Source organism: Micrasema longulum, unplaced genomic scaffold (genome assembly GCF_059751315.1).
Source record: "Micrasema longulum isolate JH-2025_06_02 unplaced genomic scaffold, ASM5975131v1 h1tg000101l, whole genome shotgun sequence".
Lineage (NCBI taxonomy): Eukaryota > Metazoa > Arthropoda > Insecta > Trichoptera > Brachycentridae > Micrasema > Micrasema longulum.
The window spans coordinates 587,573-611,585 of NW_028277307.1; the positions used below are offsets into that span (position 1 = coordinate 587,573).

General features: G+C 33.1%; 1 protein-coding gene across 1 annotated transcript in view; it reads right to left on the reverse strand.

Annotated features, from left to right (window-relative positions):
- Nucleotides 1-24,013, reverse strand: part of LOC148284641 (protein O-mannosyl-transferase Tmtc3-like) — a 383,475-nt gene that overhangs the window by 4,959 nt on the left and 354,503 nt on the right. Inside the window, exons 5-7 of the mRNA XM_088237242.1 lie at nucleotides 5,547-5,662; nucleotides 1,970-2,139; nucleotides 903-1,158 (exon numbers count right to left, since the gene is read on the reverse strand). Coding sequence (XP_088093368.1) covers nucleotides 903-1,158; nucleotides 1,970-2,139; nucleotides 5,547-5,662 — 542 coding nt within the window. The remainder of the gene's footprint in view (nucleotides 1-902; nucleotides 1,159-1,969; nucleotides 2,140-5,546; nucleotides 5,663-24,013) is intronic.

Here is a 24,013-nt window from a genome sequence, read left to right on the forward strand (position 1 = left end):
ACCAATCGGCAGAACAGAAGCGGAAGAGAACTAGTGACATCACACGCAGAGGAATTTCAGAAAAACAAAACTTTAAAAAATCATTGCGCTGATAAAATAAAAATAAAAATTTTGGCTTACTTTAGTCTACAAACAAATAACTTATTTTTTTTAATCACTGAACTTCCTCATTAGGTGAGTTGCATAACATAACTCATAGCTGAACATCAAACGTACTAAGTACCGGGAATTATTATTAATTATTATCATCTCCCTTTCCGCAAACAGTGGTGCAGAAGGTACTGCATTAGTAAACCAAATGCAGAGAGATCATTGGTAACATGAAGGTAAGGTGATCAGTCTTACACTTCTGGTACCAGTCAGGGAACAAGAAAATATTGCAGTTTAAAAAACCATCAAAATCAATAGTTCACGTCCACTCGAGAGCAGCCATCGAGTTCATCGAGCAAACACTTGGGAAGGGTTCTAGTTCTATTTCACACAAATAATTGTATTCTTCATTCTCCTTCATACATATTATTCTACTTTACATAAATGTGTAATTTTTTTATATTTCTACAGTGGTAATGAATTTATTGTATAAAATAATTGAAAGCAGACATTTATTTCCAGGTAAAAAAAGTTGAAAGACAATAAATATTAGAGACGGATTTAATTTAAGCGAAAAAAAGATAAGTATATGTCCGATTGCTGATTTAACCCTTTAGGACTTGAGTTTTGCTTAATTAGCTGTAAGTCTTAAATGACCATCTTCGAAGAGGCGATTTCTTAAACTTTAATGAAAATTATTTTAGAACTTTTAGCATAAAATAAATAATCAAGGAAAAAATAATTATTAAACTAATTTGTTCATTAAATAACCATTTTTAAATTAGAGATCAATTGATAACAGAATAAATTACCATGAAGAGAACTGTAGAGTGGTGCCTGGATTGTGTGCGACAGGCACAGACGACTAGAGCAAAGACAGCCGTGTAGGCCAATATTGTGCTGACGTTCCGGGAGTCGAACCAACTCTCCACCAGGGGCACGGTACCCATAGTCCAGTCACAACACAGCTCGCTAGGGAGAGCCAGGAGCCACAAGTTGACAGAAACCAGATAGTTGTACGTTAGTTGGCGGGCCGGGGTTGCTGCTACTGATGCGGGGTTGTCAAATCTGAAAAACAAAACAAATTATATGATGAATCAATCACTGTGAACAGTAAAAGTAACCAAGAAAACGGATTGATTTTAAAAGAATGCTTTTTTGATAGAGCATAAATAATATATGTTATATTGCTTTTCTAAAATTCATTTCTATATGACGGACCTAAACTATATAACCAGATTTCGTGTGTTTGGAAATCTGATAAACCATCAGTATTGAAAAAGTGAATTACGATTTGGTTGACAGGCATTGGAAGTAAGGAATCAGAAAATTTACCACAAGAATTATTTATAAATAGTTATTATGTACCTACACTATAGAAAAAAAGTACATGGAAGCGACTCTTGTCAAAGTAATAGGAGAACCCCTTTGGATACATGGAACAGATCAACACCCAGAGCGATGTTGTTCAGCATAGCGGTAGCTCTTCCAACAGGCATAACCATCGGCATATGAAACAATCTATGCTAACACTGTCTTAGGTAATTATCAGGAACATACAAACCAACGCTCATCACAATCTCAGGATTATCAACCGTCCCGCGCAACAATCGATAAAAATGTATATTCAAATACACATTCCTTCTAGTCTCCAAACTGCTGTAGTCGGGAAGAGACAAGGATAATACCCAATACAATACAATATGTATTTTGCCATGTTCCTCGATCAAAATGCATCCATAAATAACTCACTATTTGAAAATGGGAATTAAATTGGGGTAGAGTGGGGTTCTAATCATTCTATCGTTCTTAAATATAGGCATACTTTGCTTACCATATAAATACTATTTACAAAACAAAAACAGTCGTGAAGCTTTACCTGGTGAAGACCGGCAGCTGGGCCCCCATGATGTGCAGGCGCGCCAGCAGCAGCGCTAGCGTGGCGCCCCCCAGGGCCGCCACCCGCCGGCCCGCCTCGCCCGCACCGCCGCCCTTGCTCGCCCCCGCCGCCCAGCCCCGCACGGCGCCGCCCGCGTCCCACACCCGCACCTGCGCCAAACCAGACTCGATCAAACAACAGTTAACAAAACGAACAAAGATACATGTCTTACGATATACCGGTATATAAGTATTTGTTGCTGGTATATATCAATGATATTAACAATTGTTTTTACAAGGCATTCCCGCGTTTCTCAGTATTTAACTAACTGAGATTCCCCGGGCACCATAAAGTCGCGTGTGTTGCGTGTTGTGGACCAGAATGGGGATTCACCCGGAGCAGAGGAATTACCAGACCTTAGATGTTGCTTCCAATGTCTTTGCTGTCATTTGGATTAAATCTCTTGGACTGTGCATTCTGTCGTACCAACTAAAATTGCGATATTTTTTTACTTTGTTATTTACCTATATAATCTAATAACATGCCAAAATACAAGGAAGTGTGGAAAAACTTTGAGTGTATTAAAATATACAACACGGGCAATAGGGCTAAATCCGACTAGCTAAATTCCGACTAGCTAAAAATAAAATATGTAAATATAATTTAAACCTGATAATATGAAATACTTACTTATAATCATCATTCCCTTTCCGCACCTAATGGTGCATAGGGCACTGCATTGGTACACCAATCTCAGCGTTTCATGATTATTTTTGTGACATATCAGTCTTACGCTTCAGGTACCAGTCCAGGGACTATGAAATATTCCGGTATGAAAACACCCTTGTAAATAAATATTTCACGTGAACCATGCCCACTACACCACGGGCCGACTAATACGTAGGTACTAAAGATCACAGTTATTTCATACACTGAAGGATGAAACATGGTGTGATAACACTGATAATTTTATCAAACGGCCCATCAACCATTTTGAACGAAACTGAAAGGCATAATAATTTTGATTACAACAGACCTCCAGGAGTTGAGGTGGCAATGTAATGGAAGGTTATTCGAAGGTTCCGCAAACATTGAGAAAGGGTTTTACCCCTCTGACCTCACTTCCGGGAATACAATTTAGGCACAAAGCTTGTAATAGGTTCGGGGAAGACAAAAGTTAATTTATTAAATGTTGTACAATTTATATCCCGGCCTACCGCGATCTTGACCCTTACAAAGTTCGACATTTTACATACAACGAAAGATACAGCCAACCTAATTTATAACGATGCTGCGAATAATGTTTGAGTAAATATTGCTTCAGCAGAAATGCTACAAAGGGTTACAGACGTAACCATTTTATCTGGAGCATTATGAAGGTACGACTAGAATAATCCTACATTGAATTCCATTGGGTTAAGTTAAATTATTATTTTGCATTGCATATAAAAATGTCGGTCTTAAAACAGCTTGTACCTAGTTAGGCAGATTACACGCAATAGAGAAATATCACATTGTTTTTTTTTAAGTTTTAAAGCAATTAAGGAATATAAAATACTGTACAGTAAAAAAAAAATATTACTTATTAGTAGCATAAAAATAAAAAATAAAATTGAATTTCCGCAAAAACGGTCATTCCATTGGTCACGCCCCTAAAAGTCACAATATATGTTTATTTGTTACTGACCATTTAAATGTGTTAAGAACATTCTCACAAATTTTGACGTCACAACTATCAAGGCCAAACAGATCGCGTTTTTATAGTGACGTATTAAAAAAAAAAATCTTAAATTTATGTGTGAAAACATTTCTCCACAATATCCATATTGATTTTGAAAATACAAATTATTATTCTAAATTAATTTTATAAAATTTTTATCAGTATTCAAAATATGTGATATTTCCCTATTCAGAGAAACCCTTCACAAGTAGAATCTAGGAATTGTGTGACGTTAATAAACTATTATATTTATAATTATTATTATTAACGTGTAACATTCACCGTTCTGCGTATATTTCTTCCATTTGTTGTTTGTTATAAAGTAAAAGAGTTGAAAACTTTATTTGTGAGGGTGAAATTTTGCCTAATTATTTCACCTACTACTTGGAAACACTTTTACTTTTTAACTTAGACCAGTTGGTAATAATTTTTATTCCAGTAAAATAGCTAAGTGCAGAGCCAATTCTAAAATACAAAATAAAAACATATTTTATTTTCGTACAACAATGAAGAAATAACTTACACAATAACTTACATATAATTAAATAAAAAAACTCCCGAAAAAGTTTTAACTAAAAAAATAAATTAATGAGTTTTTGCATAAACGAAATAAAATAAACTCTTTTATTTAAATTTGTTGCAACAGAGAGGGAAAAGCTTTTTGAGAAGGGAATATGGGAGTCTTGGCATTTACAGGGCTTATGACCTGTCATCGGCTGTTTTTTTTTGTATTTTTTTTTGTTTTTTACAATAAACATAAGAGGTAAAACTGAGTATAGTGTAATATAAAACAGAGAAAAGAAAATTTTCTGTAAAATATTAATTTTATAGTGATTGAAAAGGAAATAAAAAATATTTTAAAAAAATACATAAAAATATTCCTTATTATTAAAGGACAACAAAATATATCATATAAAAAAGGAGTTAATATCTTTAGTTTGAATCCAGGATAGTGCGTGTTTTTTAAAAGAAGGTAAATTTTGAAAGTTTGGGATCAACGAAATATTTTCAGTAAAGAAAGAATAAAAAAAAAATGGGCCTATAAAATATAGATTTAAGTGGCCACTTTACACACTGTGTAACATTCACCATTCTGCCTATGTTTGAACATCCACATTTCCTCACTTCTTCTATCTGTTGACTTTTGTGGTCATAAGCCCTGTAAATTCCTAGACTCCCATATTCCCTTCTCAAAAATGTTTTCCCTCTCTGTTGCAACTAATTTAAATTTGAACAACTCCCTAGGGAGGTAATCCAGCCAGTCTGCAAGCATTTGGACATACTCAAAACATTGTTGAATAAACTCTTTTATATTATGTCCTTAAACGAAGAATAAAAGATATTTTCTGTTTGTCTAAATATTTGTAGACAATATTGGGGTTTGGTAGTTTATCACAGCCTAATTTCTCACCGACACGGTCAAATTAGGGTTAATTGATTTTCATTGTGTAATTTTTTATTTTAATTTTTATTTAATATAATATAAAGTTACAACATGTTAACAAAAAGACGTAAAAGTACAAAAACAAAAAATAAAACGGAATACCACTCCAAAAAAGAAGCAACTTCTTGTGCTTGCTGTGGGACACACACATATACACGCACACTCACTCACACGCACATACACATACACATTCACCCACAGACATAATATAACATGGTGAAGAAAATTATGAAATAAGGTTTTCAAGTTACTTAACAAAAGAACTTCAAGTACTGTAGAAAAAACATTGAAAAAAAGAAAGAAAACAAAAAAAACAAAAAATTTTTTTTCGTTATTTTAGAAAACTTAAATATAATTTAAATGTTAAAAAGCAACATTTACTTATTATTATTTTTATTTTAGTGGCAGCTTACCTTTTGCGCTACAAAAAGTTCGTAAACGGCGCAAACTCCTGTCACCGTAATCCCCTGTTCCTTGCACAGCATGGCTGCAGCCACACACACCATCGTCAGGCCGAGGTATCTCCAACCTGCAATCCAAGCAGACACCCACATGACATTATTCTGTATACACGAGAACAAACCGAGAGAGTAAATTCCAAGTCTTGAGACATTAATGTCGCGTCATTATTTTTGACGGGTAAAATGTAGAGAAATGCGGGAAAATATATGTTGGACGTAGAAGAAACCTTTTATCATTAACAATACATCGACATTTGAATTTACTATTGACAATACATTTTGACATTCGTTATACGATGCGTCCTGGACTGATGTGACCGGCCGTTGTCAATTTGAAAATATTACATAAAAAAATTATCGACAAAAAACTTTTCAAGTCAATCTCTTATAAGTAAAAGTACTTGAAAAAAAATAAATTATTTTAGTCACAGCTATTATATTTGTTTGAGAAACCTTTAGATTAAGTTATTTATTTATTTATATATACGCCCAATGGACATTTTATGGACACATTTATACATAGAAAATTATTATAAAAAAGTTGAAAAACTCAATGGTTTATAGTAGACTTTGTGGGGTGGAAGCGGGAGAGAGGTGTGAATTTGATTCAGTGATCGTTTGAAAGAAGAAAACTTGTTATCAAAGAAATCAAGACTGGTATGTTTGTTGGCAGACCTAAGAATTCTGGGCATAGGGGAATGAAAACCATAGTTAGTTCTATGGTTATCGGTATAAAAGAGTAAGTTTTGTCTGAGGTTTCTAGTTGGGATATTTAATTTTGTTGAGTATAGTTAACTACGGTAATTAAAAAAACCTTATTGAATTTTTATTGCATTGTTTCAGCTAATAAAAACAAAAACAATTAAAAACAAAATAGATTTTTGGAAACATTTTTTTTTACATAAATGCTGATATGACTGGAAAAACGTCACGTTAAGAACATGTTGTTATTACTGATAATCATTCTACTGATGAAATTCCACAATACACTCCGAGGATGTTTTTATCTATCTATCATAGATTCCAAAAAACACTATCCCAAAAATGATCTGTAGAGGACCGTTTTTTTAAAACTCGGCGTTTGCTTGAAACGTATTTTTTTAGGAGAGGCTTTTTTATGATTCGCGTCAAATAGTGTGAATAATCTTCTAATTAACATATCACAACAGAGATGAAGAACATTTAAGAGAAGGTAATATAGAAGTCCAGGCATCTACAGGGCTTATGACCTGTCAATGGCTGGTTTAAGTGGCCACTTTACACACTGTGTAACATTCACCAATCTGCCTATATTTGAACATCTATATTCCTTCAATTCTTTCATCTGTTGATGTTTGTGAAGTTAAAGAGCTGAAACCTTTATTTGTGCAGGTGAGATTCAACTAATTGAATTATTTCACCTACATACTAGGCAACGCCTGAAAATATTATTTTTTCTATTTCTATACTTCTTCATGGACCAGGTATAATCTTCTTTTGGTGATTAATATTCTTTTTAAAAATAAAAACTTACATATAACTAAGCCTGAAGGCAATCTAGTATATAATTTACATATAGTTTATTCTTTTCTTTTATATTTAATTAGCTCCTGACATACATTATTGAAATTAAGGATCAATATACGCGACAAAATATCGTGTTTTGAAAAAAAACAATAGGATCATAATTTTTAAACTGTTTTTTAGCGCTTTTTCTTGAGTTTTTTCAGGTTATCGATGCGTCTCGATACTGGCATTAAATAACAATTTGATATAGTTTATAATTTTATAGTTTACAAGTTTTTATATGGTTTAAAGGTTTTTAATTTCCTTTTATATTTAATTAGCACCTAACATAAATTATTGAAATTTGGGACGGCAAAATATCGTGTTTTGAAAAAAAACAGTAAGACTATCATAATTTTTATACTGGTTTTTAGCGTTTAGTTTTTTTCAGGTAATCGATGCGTCTCGATACTGGCATTAAATAATCATTTAAAAAAAAACAAATCGCCAAGTGGAGAGAATATCGTGTTTTGACTAAAACTATCCTCGATTGGGCGTGGATAGAGAAGAGAGGATGAGAGTGAATGAAGTAATATTTTTGTCAAAATAGGAAATGGTGTTGTATCATCATTATTTTTTCACGCAATTTATTTTGTCCATGACGAAAACGCAACCATTATTTAATATCAAACATTTTTTGGTGCAACTGACCGTATATGGGTTTTTAGAAATAATTTTACGGAGCAACTCAACTTTGGTTGCTTTATTTTGTTTCGAAATCAATATAAAACATTTAAAATTTTAAATAAGATATAGACTTGCAGTGCATTCGAACGTTTAAAAAGACCATGTCACATTTGAATTATTTATATGAAAACATTTTGTTACTCACACATAAGAAAAGCGCGTAAAAGATTTTAATGGACGGTAATGCGAACTTAAATGCGTGTTACTTATACAAGCCATCAAACATGTTCTCATGAAAAGTCAAGTTACGGAACTAAAAGCGACATTTCGTGGATTCGTTTGGGAGTCACTATATCCCCAGGGCCAACATTTATCTTTAATTTTATATACAAAGTAAAATTCAGTTTTCTGTATGAAAAGCGGAATATGCATACATTTTTTTCTTTTAAACATGTTCAATGACAGGTTACCAATGAAGGTACTTTAAATGTTCATGCAAATATACTCAATTTTGTACACACATATCGATTTTTCTTTATAGACCAGTCGAATGTAACTCGGTTAACTTCCCATTGTAATGGGGCCCAGAAGGGGTGTTGTAAGGCGGCTTTTTAGTGCGTATACTAATGACACGGATTGATATACATACTTATAAATTTGCTGAATATATTTGCATCTTCCTTCTTCCTCCAGTCATTTGTCATTTTAAAAATATTAAGAAGAAATTTTACCGTAACCGAGACGTTTTATTTAGTATTCGGTTCACTTCAAGCGATTGTTATTGCGAGCAATAACGAAATTTTATAATGAGGAAATTCGGTGGTAATTTTATTTGTGAATAGACTACACTAAGCCATTTTCAAAAATATTTTTATGTATCGTTTTATCATCGCTATGATTTTAAACAGTTTTGTAATTTTGAAATTACACCCCCCGTGACGTCACGAGTCACAAGTCACAAACCGGTGAGTTTTCCTGACCTTTAAAATTACAATAAATAAATAAATTTTGAAATTACGACCCCCGTGACGTCACGAATCATGAGTTTTCCTGACATTTAAAACGAGAACTCCGTACCATTCAAAACACGCTTAACATGGCAACGCGGAAGCTGGAAATCTATCACAATACATAATTAATTGGCTATTTTAAATTGTGAACCTGTGAGATTTTAAAGAAATTAAAAAAAATAGTCAAAAACTTATTAAAGACAGCAAGTGAAACTTAAGTGTGCACATAAATATACTTTATTTTTCATTTAGTTTTAAACTATGTACTTGCATTTTAAATTATTATTTTTTTAAATGTATTGTAACCCGCAGACAAACTTCAGCTTTGCGGGAGCAAAAATACAATTATATGTGTTACTTATTTGTTAAAATTAATAAAACTTTTTTAAAAAAGTAGTTCATTTGTATTAAAACGTATTTTAATTCGTTTTTTCATATATTTCCTAAACCTTTGCAGTACAATGAGATGCTTCAACTTTTACCGCGTGTAAGAAAAAAAAATCAAATTTCCTGTAGCACCAAACTTCCACATTTGACATTAAAATATAATGCGAAACGGTTTTAAATGCTTTCATCGCGACTCGAGCATTTTCCGTGAATTGTAATTTAAAATATTCCTCGTTACATTTTTTCACAAAAATTCAGTAAATATGGACAAAATATTTAAATAGGCACGTGAGAGAAAAAACATCTGGTTACATAGGGCCTTAATATTTCAATGGCCTGTAAATGTATCTTCTTTGTTATTTAAACGCATATTTAGAATTCGGAGAATTACTTAAGGGTATAGTAGTATCCATTAATGTTTCAATAGTCCATAAAACGTAATCCGGTAATAGAAATGAACAATACAAATGGCCGGGAGCAATATTTGTATAATCGATTGAGAGGTTGAATTTCAGATAGTGTTGTCATCGTGAAATGGAGCGGACATTACGATTGATTTATTTTTTCGATTTGAGAAGACCAAAGTAAAATAAGGAGAACGCGTATCAATTTTTTCAAACGCGTATCAATTATCAAATTTTTTATTATTATATTTTTTTGTTTTTTTTACAATATACACAAGAGGTAAAACAGAGTATTAAAAAAATAAAGGATAATTTCATTGCAATGAAATACATATTAACGGTAAAAATAGTAAACAAAAATCCCACAAAGGCATGGCCTGTTCGTGGATATACAAGAAATGTTTATGATTTTTTTGCTCCTATAATAAACAGACAGGTATAATATTTTTGTGTAAAGAGAAAAGAAAATATTCTGTAAAAGATCAGAAGGTACTTTTTTATTTTAGTAATTAAAAAAGGAAATAAAAAATATAAAAAAAACATTAAAATATTCCTTATTATTAAAGGGCATCAAAATATATAATAGAAAAAAAGAGTTAATATCTTTAGTTTGAATCCAGGATAGTGCGTGTTTTTTTAAAAGAAGGAAAATTGAGATTTTTTTGTGCAAATGATGTATTTAAATCTATGTAGGAGTGCGGTGCAAATGGAGTTGAAGATTAAACCGTATTATAAAATCGCACCCTGGGAATAATAGTGGCACAACTCGAAAAACTCATTTATACACAAACCCACGATATTTTTTTCTGTTTTTAGTGGCCTCGGTCCTGAGTAGGTTAACTCATGTGTGGCTATGCGGTAACGGATGTCTACCTCGGGTAAAAAACATTTAATAACTCTGTTATTTTTTTAAATAACCAACTCATATTTTTTGTAATCCTTATATGGACTTTTTTACACCAAAATAAGGAAACATTTTTATAAAAAATGCACGGGCTTTTTCTATAAAAAACAGTTTCTTCATTTTGTAAAATAAATTAAAACAAACGAAAGAGATGCCAGTATTATAAGTGGTTTATTAAATGTTATAAGAAAGAGCACGAGAATATAGCATATCAGAAGACCGACAAGGACACTATTCGTTAGGGGCGGAGCTTGAGTGACCGAGAAAACAATACCGAAAGAGCACGATACAGAATTATACCACTTATGGGACAGAGAACACATCAGTCGCGTGAAGTTTTTTGTAGTATACTGAGCTGACGCTGTATTTAACACACCGTGTTCCCGAAATGTTTCTACAATTTATTCACAATTTATCTGATTTAAATTATTTTTTGACAATTCTTGATGGAATTTCATTGTAATGATGTAATATTTACATACATTTACATATAAGTTATTAATCAAAAATACTTGGTACACTTCCACTCATTTCCACACTTAAGATAATATTTTGATTTCTATAAATCATCCTTACATTGTATAATATTCGCCAGTCTGAAGATGTCCATTAGAGGATGAAAGCGCTAATTGGTCAAACAAATAAGTGGAAGTGTACCCAAGGAAGTGTGCAAAGTTATTTCATTTAAAGTGTTCAAAAAAATTGTTCGTAACTAGTTTTAAAAAACGTGTTTACGTTGTCATTTTTGTGTATGTTTAATTATGATTTGATTATATCACGTATTACGTACTATTATTTTATTTCTTACAAGTTTTTTTTGCTAATTTTTTAGGTTTTATTTCAATATTATTCTAAGAATATGTTTTAACAGCGTTTTTATTTATTCTAATAAAATCTAGTATTTATTTGCAATAAAAAATTTATATTCTTTTTTGCATTCAAATAAGAGTTGTATTAGCATAGCATACTTTCTAGTCTCCCGGTTGATCTATTTCCGCTAAATTCAGTCGTAAGTGTAATTCGGAATTTAGTCGACAACCAGACGCGGGCGGTAGCGCTTGCTGGCGAGATTTTAAAAGGAATGAACACAATTTCTAACTTTATTTTGCATAAATATGCTTTAATTTTATATTTTTTATGTAACATCTTTGAATAAAGATCATTTTTAACACATACCATTGTAAATAATTTGGTATTTTAGCTTACATTTCAAAATATCTCGACTTATGCTTGTGGTCACATTGTGTTACACCACCGGCTGCAAAGGGATTATTCAGCACAGTCTTTTAAGAGTTAATAAGGCGAGATAGCACATTGGCTTGGGGACACTACTTTTATTTTTTAGAAAAGCGCATAAATACTCGGTTCTTTCAGTTAAACGTCCCTGTATTTTCCTTGTTTCTTGGCGGGGCGCGGTGCAATGGCCGGTTATGACGGAGATGAAAGGGTAGGGCGGAATGGAGAAGTTTGCGAGATGAGTAAAGGTGATGGCTCCATTGCCGGAGCAATCTCTGAATGGTCCCCTTAGGGATTGGAGACGGGGACGGGGACGGAATAGAGGAAGGAAACATTCCCATATTTCGCAAGCGGGATAAGCGTAAGGGGACACCGAGGGAGCGAGTTGTTCCGAGTTCTAACTAAACAGTTTTATACTTCGTAGAAGTTTTGTTTATCAGGAGCGTTTCAAGTCAAATATGACACATGTCGTCATATCCCTCAGCATTTAGCGGTGCATAGCCCACTGTTCCGGCATACCAAATCATTCGTAATAATCAGAAACCCGATAAATCAACAGAAGCTCCCCATTCTTAAAAGCGTTTTTGTATACATATATATTTTTTTCTCTGTGTGAGAAAAGGTTTTTGGCTTATGTATTATTGAGTTATAAAGGTGCTAAACTTGCTTGGTTTCTTTGTTGTTCTTAAAATGTGTTTTTTTTTAAAGTTAATAAGTCCTAAATAGGAAAATATCACGTTTTTTATTATTTACATCATTTTCAAAGTAATAAAGGTCTATGAAATACTGTCCAGCAAAATTTTTTTTTTTTTAATTTGTAATTTGAATTCCCGAAAAACGGTCATTCCATTGGCCACGCCCCTAATACGTCACGATTGATATTTATTTATTCCTGACTATTCAAATTTATTTAGAACATTGTCACGAATTTTGACGTCACAATTATCAGGGCCAAACATGCCACGTTTTTCTAGCGACGTATTTTATTATTATTATTTTTTTAAAAATATTTATGTATTGAAACATTTCTCCATAATATTCATATTGATTTGAGAGATGAACCTTTCGTAGTAAATTGGTAGAATTTTATATTTCTATTGTTAATTAATCAAATATACAAACGTACAATCGCAACAAATATTGGAAAATCAAATCCTACCATTTAATATAATATTAATCATCACATCTAAGTGAGGTAATTCAGCGGTTATTTTCAATTGTTGATTCACTATCAAACTAAGCCAATTTTTTATTTGTACGTATCGTATTATCACCGCTATGATTATTTAAAGTTTTGTAATTTCTCTGTCAGTGACGTCACAAGTTTTATTCGGTGAGTTCTACTGATCGGTGAGTTGGCTTCCCGGAAACCGGAAATTTTTCACAACACTCTATCAATGGTTGATTCGGAAGAACTTGGGACGTAGTCCATTTTTATAAAAAAAATTTTTTTTTTATTTCATACATTTTCGAGATACTTTACTGTACAATTGAATGCTCTAATTTTTATCGCATAAAAAAAATGTTTTTTCCAATTTTCCGTAGAACTGAAGTTATTCATTCACACAAATAAAATTGTTGACATAGAATCTCTTTCTTCAATAATATGTATGGAGTTTGTATTCCTTGCGAATAGTTTAGCTAACTTTCCTCCATGCGCAGCTGACTGAGAGTCCCCCAGGACTCTATAACAGCTGCGGGTCGATGGTGGGCTTTAGGATGCCCTTGATGAGAATCTCTTTCAGTCTAGCGTAATTTACAAATTTTAAATTCAACACAAGAAATAATTAATTATTTGACCTATTGATATGACTACTTTACATCACTAAAAATATAATTTCAAACTTTAACATGGGCGATGTATCCAATATAATGGAATACATTTCCAACAAAAAAAAAGTTAATAAAAAATAATTCAAAAATAATAGTTATGCTGTAAATTTAAAAAATAAAGGCACATAAACCAAAACGTAGGCATCTAAAATGCTTAAAATATTAAGAAAAATACTGATATCTATCTATCTTTGCATATTTTGATATTTTCTCTTTAGAAATGGGTATAAATACAATAAAAAATATATAAATACAAGAATATAGAAATTAATATAAAAAATGCATGACCATTGTGACGTCATTTAAATAAAAAAAATATTTATATACATATATCCATGAATCTTAGAAGAATTTTCAGGAAGATTTCAGAGTTCAGTGGATGGTTTTGTAAAGTTGATTGTAAAAAGATAAACTTCGTATAAGTTCTATATGAATGTCGCATTTGGAATTTTAAGTTTTTCTTTAAGCCGTTTTACTAGAGATAAAATGTTCCTTTATAACCTATTGACGAAATCATCTAAAGCCCAGAGACAGAAGTTTGCGGGTTTATTTTTCAATCACATAAGTATCAATATTTAAAAATAAACAGAAAATTTAAAATATCGTTTGATTTTTTAAATATAAATATTTGCTTCACATAAATTAAATTTTGAACATGCATTAGTAGGCCATAAGATAAATTAAAAGTAGGCAAATATGGATGTCAATATTACGATAAGGAAAATAATATTTGTTGATATAAAATAATCGAGTGGTAATATCAAGTTGTATACAAAAGCTCGTCTAGTATAAACGGGGAGCTAGAAGCTTACAGCCGAAGTGAAATCGTACTAACATTCCCTAAGGGAGAGAAAACCGTCGGTATGTTTCAGTCGATTAACACGAAACTGTTGGATCCAGTACCCGAGCCTCTCTCGGGACTCGACCCAAGGTCCCGCAGGAACACGTTGCCATGTAGTGTACAGTAGCTACAGATAATATTAGTCACGCGGAATAAAAACTCAATCCCGTTAGTTTTCCCTCAGCGAGGGCGGCCGGCGTAGCCATAAATGCAAATCATATTTGTTAGAATATATTTCATTTCAGGTGGGATTAAGGGCGATGGTGGCGCCATGTTAACATACCTCCTATAATTATGATTGCTTAATACACCTTTCCCCAAATATAAACACGCTAAGCTGAATAATTTTTACCATTCCCCGCATAATATATAGGTGAACGCGTTACCGCGAACAAATATTATCATTTAACCGAATTAATAAACACACCCACCAATAATGTCTGTGAAAATATGGAAATGTACAAAAGATACCCGGAAATCATGCGGATAAATGTGATAAGTGAAATGGAATCGTAGGTAATTGGAAATAAATGTATTGCTGCTATAAACTAGATATGTAAAAAAAATCGATGTAATTGTGTACGGGAACGCGAACGCGAACGTTTTTTTTATTTAATAATTGGTTTTTCTTTTTTTTGGAATTTCATAAATTTAATGTAATAGGAAAATAAATTAACGAACAAACATGTATTGATAGGTGTTAGGATGTTGAGAAAAAGAGGAAAATTGCCAGCTTTAAACAGAAACGAATAAATATCGCAATGAAACTTACCGTAAAAACCCGAATTTATAAACATAAATAGTAGGAAAGTTTGCGTAGAAAAGTTAGCGTGAAAGCCGTTATTAAATGAAAAATGCCAAGTGCAAATTGAGGGAATTGCTTCGCGGTTATAATTACAACGCGCGTAATACACAACACGTCAAACAGCCCTATGAACGAAGAAATACGCGACTATTATTCCAAAAATATAAATTATCCGCTAAATCAGAAAAGTCACGGAATTCTGCGAAATAATTTTCCATTTTGCTTTACTCAGGCAGCTCGGCTAGGAACCGCCAAACAGGCCATGGGGAAGTTGGAAACAGGAAAGAGAGGTGTAAATATAAATTAAGGTGATGGAAAATACGTTAACTATGTACAAAGGGCTGTACGCGTGCGAGTTGCGCTGGAACACTTTCTTCCTCTGTAGGCTCTGTTCGAATTTCAGAACGAGTCGTCGTAACCAAAATCAATCAATATTTCTAATTACATTCTGATTAGATAGGGGAATTTGAGGGCACCACATAAATGACATGTCATTTGGATGATTGTTTATCAAATCACGATAATGAAGTGTGGCACACATAAATATTGCGGAAATACATAGAAGTATCCGAAAATAGTAATTCCATCGGGAGTTCAAACGAAAACGCCCGTACTTCAAATATTGGTCAATAAAAAACCCAGTAACGTAAACTATTAATACACGCCGAAATCTCTAAATAACATTTTGGTATTTTCCCGAACCGAGGCTGTTTGCTTGCCAAGACCCTCGGCAATTTCCAGCCCGCGAACGGGCCGAAAAAACATATTACCGATTTTCAATTGAAGACAAACAATCTGCCGATGCTCACAAATATTATCAGCGGAAGCGACGGCGGGAACGATGTGACGTCGGAGTTGCCTCCCGCGTTGTAAAATGGCGGGTGAAAATAAAAACAATACGGCGGCGGCGCCGAGGCGGAATCTCTATCATGCTCGGAGACGTTCATAAATGAAACGTTTTTACGACGTTGGTGTTGGGAAAATCTCGGAAAGAACCAGCGAGTGCACAAAAGGGCGCAATTTGTTTCTCGTGTAAGGGTTGATACCATCTTACGTAGGTGAGTCGTGACGTGCGTCGCGCATCACGGAGCTTGACGAAGGAAATATGACGAGATAGCTAGTAATGAACACGAAAGAAGAGACGCTAGTCAGCGTCGTGATACAATTAATACACAAAATGATGTACATTTTACAAGTTGTAAAGACAGGAAAAACTCAATGTATACATTTAAAAAATACATCGCTCCATGAGAGCGGTTAGGTTCACCTGCACGAGAACTTTATTAGTACGTTTATACAAATAGTACCGCCAGTATTTGCTCATTTGCAAATTCTTGTACTCCGACAGAATTTCGGTCCACACAGACTGTTAGAGTAGTATTATGGAAGGATTTTCGAACATTTTAAACCTTGTATGCATAACGTAAAATTAAGACCATCAAACAATAGAATTTGCTATTGTTTGATGAGTACGGGGGTCGAAAATAAATAAAATAGATTCTTTCACTAAATGTTATTAAATATTTTATAACCACTTTTTGACTTTTTAAAAAATTTCTCCGAATTCGATAATCTTCTAATCAATTTTAACCATCACTTTAAAAAAATATAAAGGAGTTAAAATCTTACATACGAATAATAAAGGATTAAAAATAATGAATATGGAAATATTTCACATAAGGAAAGCTTTGATTAATAATCAAACAACCTTTCAATATAGCCCATTATACGATGTTTCATTGTAATGGTCACGCCCCTCCTTTATACACATTGCACTCACGCCCCTCCCTTTATACACTCCGTCTTTTTTCATGTATTTTTGACACAGCATCAAACATTATTATAACTTAATCAGTGCATATAAGGGTTGCCTACTAAAATTCATGGCACGATGGTTTTATATTTTTGTGCAACAACTATGGTGGAGGTGTATAGTGGGTTTTGCATGTTGGTTTGATTGGAGTCCTGACAGAAGAGACGGGTATGTATCGAAACCGGTAGACATAGAAAAGTAGGTAAGTGGTTATATACAAATATTTAATAACATTAAGTAAAATGTTTGACAACAAAGTTAATGCTTTAAATATTATCAATATTTTAAGTTTATCAATTTTTGTAAATTTTCGTAGACAAGGACTGGATGCAACTTCTTGGGGAGCTGTTAACATTAACATATTATAACAGAGATGAATAACATTTAAGAGAAGGTAATAAGAAGTCTAGGCATCTACATGGCTTATAACCTGTCATTGGTTGGTTTAAGTGGCCACTTTACACACTGTGTAACATTCATCATTCTGCCCATATTTGAACATCTATATTCCTTTAATTCTTTCATCTATTGATGTTTGTGATCTGCATGGGTACACCAATTGCAACTTATCTTGATCATTTTTGTTACATGAAGGTAAGATGATCAGTCTTACGCTTTAGGTGCCAGTCCAAGGCCTATGAAATATTTATTGAATTAAAACTTCAAGTATACCCAATATGTATGCAAACTATAAACATATATCAAAAGTTACATAAAATAAAATAATTTAAAAAATAAAATAATAAAATAACAGCCGTTTTTTCATTGCGAGATAAGGCATTGCACATATTAACTTTAATATATACAAAAAAAAAGTACATTATGTTATACATGTTAAATTATGAGGAATGTAGGATTAGATAATGAGTTTGGAAGAAAAGAGGAACCAAGGAAATAAAAAGGGATAAAAATATATTTATTTTTAAAAAAAGTAAAAAGTAAAAGTAAAAGTTCAGGATTCTGGGGATATATAATAATGTTTGAGGTGTGGCTTGAAGGTTATTCTAGTGTTAAAACATCGTTTTAAATAAATATTTTACATCAGCCATGTTGAGAATCGAATACGACACCTTTTGCATGGCAGGCAAACGCGCTGACCACTACATCACGAGGCCAACAAACTTATTTCATTTTACTATCGGTGCCCATTTTTAAATTCGAAAAAAAGACAACTTAATTCAAAAATAAAACCTACACAAATAACTAGATATTCTAACTTTAAATCTAAAACCCTCGGATCCAGTAGCATTTGGTGTCATTTTCATTTATACTCTGGAGTGGATAAAGTGATCTTGACGTCGAGGGTCGTTCTGCAGCTAGACAAATGAGAGCAATTTGATATTCCGGGAGACATCCCAAAACATGGTAACATGATGGGACAGATGTGATGGCGCGGTAGACAAAGGCCAGCCGCCGCGCGCCCCGTCACCCCACTCTATCGGCCGCAGATAATTGTGATGTTTTCGCCTAACAGGGGGTGGAGCGTGAAAGATAACGAGGGCAGAGGGAGGAAGAAAGAAGATTCGAGAATTCCTAGGAAAGAGACTACACCGACATACATCATTACAAATACGAGTACCCGAACAAGCAAAATATTTCATAAAAGTTCAACTTCAAATACGATTATTGATTAATTGATAACAATTACTAAATTATTACAAGATGCTATCACCAGAATCATCAATGAAGAAGTTCAGCGCTACGGGAAATTGGAGACAAAATGTTTTAAAAATTAAGACGTTTGCTCAAATTACGGTTATTAACAAAAAGGTTTTTGTATAAGTGATGGTTTTTAATTTTTCATAATATGTAATATGTAATGTTTTTCAAGTAAAATTATTGTTAATGTAGGTTAAGTGTAAATAATCTATGTAATTTATAAGAACCTGCTGACGAGTTGTATGAATGCAACTCAGCAGGACTTTAGTTTAAGACTATTTTGTAAATATTTTTGAAAAATAAATAATTTAAAAAAAGCATCCAATTGCACAGCGAAGTTTCTCGAAAATGCACGAAAAAAATAATAAAAATGAAGAAGTTTAAAAATTGGAAAATTGTTTTCAGGCGTTGCCTGAAATGATTCAGTCAAATGAATCTCTTCTCAACAATAAAGGTTTCAGCTCTTTAACTTCACTAAAATCAACAAATGGTTGAATTTAATTTAATTTAATGAATTTGATGTTCAAACATAGGCAAAATGGTGCATGTTACACAGTGTGTAAAGTGGCCATTTAAACCAGCCAATGGCAGTTCATAAGCCCAGTAAATGCTTAAACTTCCATATTCCCTACTTTAAGGTATTCTCCATCCCTGTTGTAATTTGTTAATCTTAATGACTCCCGAGGGGGTGAAATCCAGTCTTTTGTCTACGGGCATTTGGACAAACTCAAATATTGTAATAAAACCGAAGTACTTTGAACGGCGTTACTAGTTCCTTCGAATCAACCAATAATGGAGTGTTGTGATGAGTATCCGGTTTACGGGAAGCCAATTCACTAATCAGCAGAACCCACTGAAGAGAACTTGTGACGTCACACGCGGAGTAATTTCAAAATAACAAAACTTTAAAATATCACATGATACATTGTATCATAATTATACATTGTATCATAATATAAAAATTGGCTTATTTTGATAGTTTATAAATAAATAAAAAAATAAAAAAACCACTAAACTTCCCCATTCTCTACCTAGGGATATAATTACAAGCATTATTATTATTTTCTATCAAGAACGACAATATTATTAGCATAAGTAACATTGTTACGTGTCCTGGCGGATGAAGAATACGGTTCTGTGTGTTTAATGGAACGAGAACCCAGGATGAGTATAAAGACTCGATGGTTACTCTTAAGTAATAATCCCGAAAAAGGAAATCACTATGTCTACAAATAGCTATATTTCCGCGAGGACTCCGCGGTGTAGAGGTTAAGACGCTTGACTCACGCACGTAAGGTTCCGGATTCGATTCCTGGTGAGAACGTGCACTTTGGTGTTAGCCTGCAATGGCATGTGTCCTACTGGACATTGGTTTCGAATGTCTAACGACTTTAAAAATATGAAAACATTAACACCGCTTTATAAAATATATGTGAGAAGTCAGTTAGAATATGCTTAAAATATATGGAATCACTAATATAAAATATAAATAAAATAGAAAGGATACGTAAAGAACAAATATTGCACACCAAATGCATTTTAAACCCCGGAATATAGAAGAGTCAGATCAAATATTCCTATTTATTTACATATATATAAATATTTATTTGCACTTCTTGAAATATTTAACTACAAGAAAGTCGCAAACTTTAAAGCAGTTTGCACTCACTTAAAATATTGCAGAATGTTAAGCAAACATTAGTCCAGAGCTTACTTTTCCCACTTCTTGATTATGCAGATGTCTGTTACCCAGATGCTAATTCTGAACTGCTTGATAAATTGGAACGATTTCATAATGTTTGTGTACGTTATATCTTTAATCATCGCAATTTTGACCACTCAACCGAATACCGCACGCAACTACACTGGCTCAGTATCAGGCATAGAAGAAACATTCACATTCTATCACTTCTTCGCAATATTTTGAATAATCCCACTTCACCCGTTTATCTGAGAGAGCTCTTCCAACCTCTATCACAGCATGGACTATCTCTTCGTTGTAGTAACGAGAGAACATTTTTAATACCCCTTCACCGCTCTACTTTTCTTGCCTCCTCTTTCGCAGTAGTACCTGCTTGATTGTGGAATAATCTACCCACTAATGTTAGAGACGCCCTTTCTTTATTTACATTGAAATTAAAATTCAAATGTCACTATCTAAATGTTTAAGTTGTTATTTTCTCCTTTTTCTTTCCATCCTATCACCTCTCCTCTCCTCTCCTTTCTTCATAGTATAGAGTTGATTTTTGTTTTTAATTTTAGTATAAAATTAAAAGTGTTAATTTTTTAATTTTTTTTTTATATAAAATTGTTTTCTGTTATAATATGTTCATGTAATTTTCTCAAACTTAATGTTTTGGGAAGAAATTGTCTTAAAGGAATATGCCCGCCCTTATATGTGTATAAATTGTATGTGAATGTAAAGTGTAAAATAAATAAATAAGATTAACGCTTTAAATATTAATAATAAAGAAGAAGTCGTTGAAAATAAAATATTCATCTTTTGTCGTCGGAACTACAAGAAAGATAATAATGCAGACGATATAATACATAACGAAGCTTGAGAGAAGACCGCACAACTTTTCGGCGTTTGTCTACGTTATGTCACCATTTGTCATAATTGCCGTGATATATTTCCTTTTCCAGGGATATGTTTTTATTCCGCACAAGAAACGGAAGTCTTTCAACTTAAGTGCTGACGGGGTGGAAGGAGATTTCACACGGGGAGAATAAAGATTAAAGCTTCTAAATATGCTCCGTGTTTGCTTTGTGGCTATATTCTCATGAATACGTTTGTATTATGTACACTTCATACTACATACAGTCCAAAGACACAAGGAAAGGTGGTAAATATGCAGTAGTCACGCAGATTTACAAAATATTATATTCATACCTCTGCCACCACTTATTCATGATTGAATTATAATTTGGAAAAAAATTTTTTTTAACAATACATTATAATTTTTATGCGGGGAGACAAGTATGAAATCGGTTTCCTTTTTTTTTTTTTTAATTTTGAAAATTTCATCGATAAACCATTAAACATACATTTAACAATATATTTTTTCTTTTGAAATTCACATTCTACTGTTAATGATACTATTTTTAAAATCTTTTGTAAAGGTTGTCTTGAGTTTTTTGCCTCGTTTTGTCTGGTAGTTTATCGTATAATTTTAGTCCATGGTTTATTAGTCTCGACTGTCCTTGTCTCGTTTAAGGAGGTTGTATATGATATTTTTCTGATATTCTCGTATTGTGTCCACGTTTACTACAATTTTTTACAAGTTTTAGTTTTTCGTCTACACTTACATCAGTGGCTAATTTATGAATAAATTTTAAGGATTCTAGTTCAAAGAGTTCAGTTACAATTAATTGCTTAGTTTGTTTAAAAAGTTGTTAGGTTGCTGTTAGATAGGGTAGGTCACATACTAACTTTCATATATTATTTTGCTGCTTTTGTAGTCTGTTTATGTCATTTTGATTTCCTGTTCCCCATATAAGTTGCATAAAACATATTTTAGTTTTTACATAAGCTTCGTACATTAGAATTTTTTCCGTTTTTTGAACAAAGTTTTTGATTTAAAAAAAAGAGTCGATAATGTCGCAACTTTGCTAATTAAATTGTTGATATGAATTTTCCATGTCAATTGTCGGTCCAATTGTTAGTCCTAAGTATTAAACATGTTCAATTTCAAATCATATTACCTGGAAGCGTTAACGGAAAACGTAGTGTACGAAGAAGACGAATATCCTGGATTAAAAACTCGAGAGAGGTCCCACTGTGGAGCGGCACCATAGAAGGATGTGTATTTTACGTCCAAAATTTTATTTCATTTACAAACATATTAACACTTGTGAGTTGTTACTTGTTCCTATAACGAGTAAAATATCTTTATTCGTAGGAGCTTGTAATAATATCTGTACCTCAAAGGATAAACCACGGAGTCACATTGCACGAAATGTTCAGGAAACTACCCTTTGCGTCAAATGTAATTTTTTTATATCCCGAAAAAGGAAATCGAGTGAAAATAGGTCCGCCTTCTAGTGTAGTGGTTTGAGCGTTCACGTACCATGCTGTCAGATTCAATTCTTGACAGGATCAATGTGAAATATTTGTTCAAAATGTGATTCTATATTGCAATAGTTTACTGTCCTTGGATGTGAAGCGTAAGCCCTTAATTTGCATGTTAAAAATAAATTATGCAGAAACGCTGTGATCGAAGTATCAATGCAGTGCTCTTTCCAACATTGCGTGTGAGGAAAGAAATGAAGATGATGTTTTTTATGAACAACTTTATGATATTTACGCTTATTCAGTAGGTACGTAACAAACGAATAGGAAAAATGTTTAATGATTCTATTTAGATATTAAATTAAATGCGACAGTATAGCCATGTAATGCCGCACCGCAAGACAATATGGCCGCACAAGAAGGCCGTAATGTTTAACAGATTCAGAGGGGATGAAATGAAAAACAAACAATATTACGTACAGCCTCCGAAGCAGGGTTTTCATTTCCTGTCGGGAAGACCGGCCGGAGTAGGTGATTCGTTGTAATTATTTATGTAGTCACCGAGAAAAATAAACCAGGTGAATACAAAATATCCAACCCGTGTAATATGCACATTGCACATGGGCACGGTGAAACAAAGATAAATTATCTAAAATTCAAAAGTGACAGTTAAAAAGATTGTACCTACAGCGGAATATTTAAATGAAACAATATTGCAATTCATAATTTCATCATTCCCTTTCAGCATCTAGTGGTAGGGCACTGAATTAATAAACCAAATGAAGCGTATTTCGATCATCTGTGATATGAAGATAAGGTGATCGGTCCTACGCTTCAGGTGCCAGCCCGGGAACAATGAAATATTGCAGTTCGAACAACCTTTAAAATAAATATTTCACGTTTATCCTGCCAGTAATAGAACCCGAGAATGGTAGGCGAACGCACCAACTACCACACAACGAGGCGGACTTATCTCCACTCGATTTATTCAGCACTTTCACCGGAGATCAGCTATCGAGTCAAAAACATTCGTCCCGGGTTCAGGTTCTATTTATTTGAAATTACTTGTGAAAAATTAAATAACACTGTTTTGAGTATGTCCAAATGCTTGCAGACTGGCTGAATTTTCTCCCTAGGTCGTTGCTCATATTTAAATTTATTGCAACAGAGGAAAAACATTTTTGAGAAGGGAATATGGGAGTCTAGGCATGATAAAGGTTTAAGCTCTTTTACTTCACAAAAGTCAACAGATGAAAGAGTTGAAGAAATGTGAATGTTCAAACATAGGCAGACTGGTGAATGTGTGTAAAGTGGCCACTTAAACCAGCCAATGACAGGTCGTA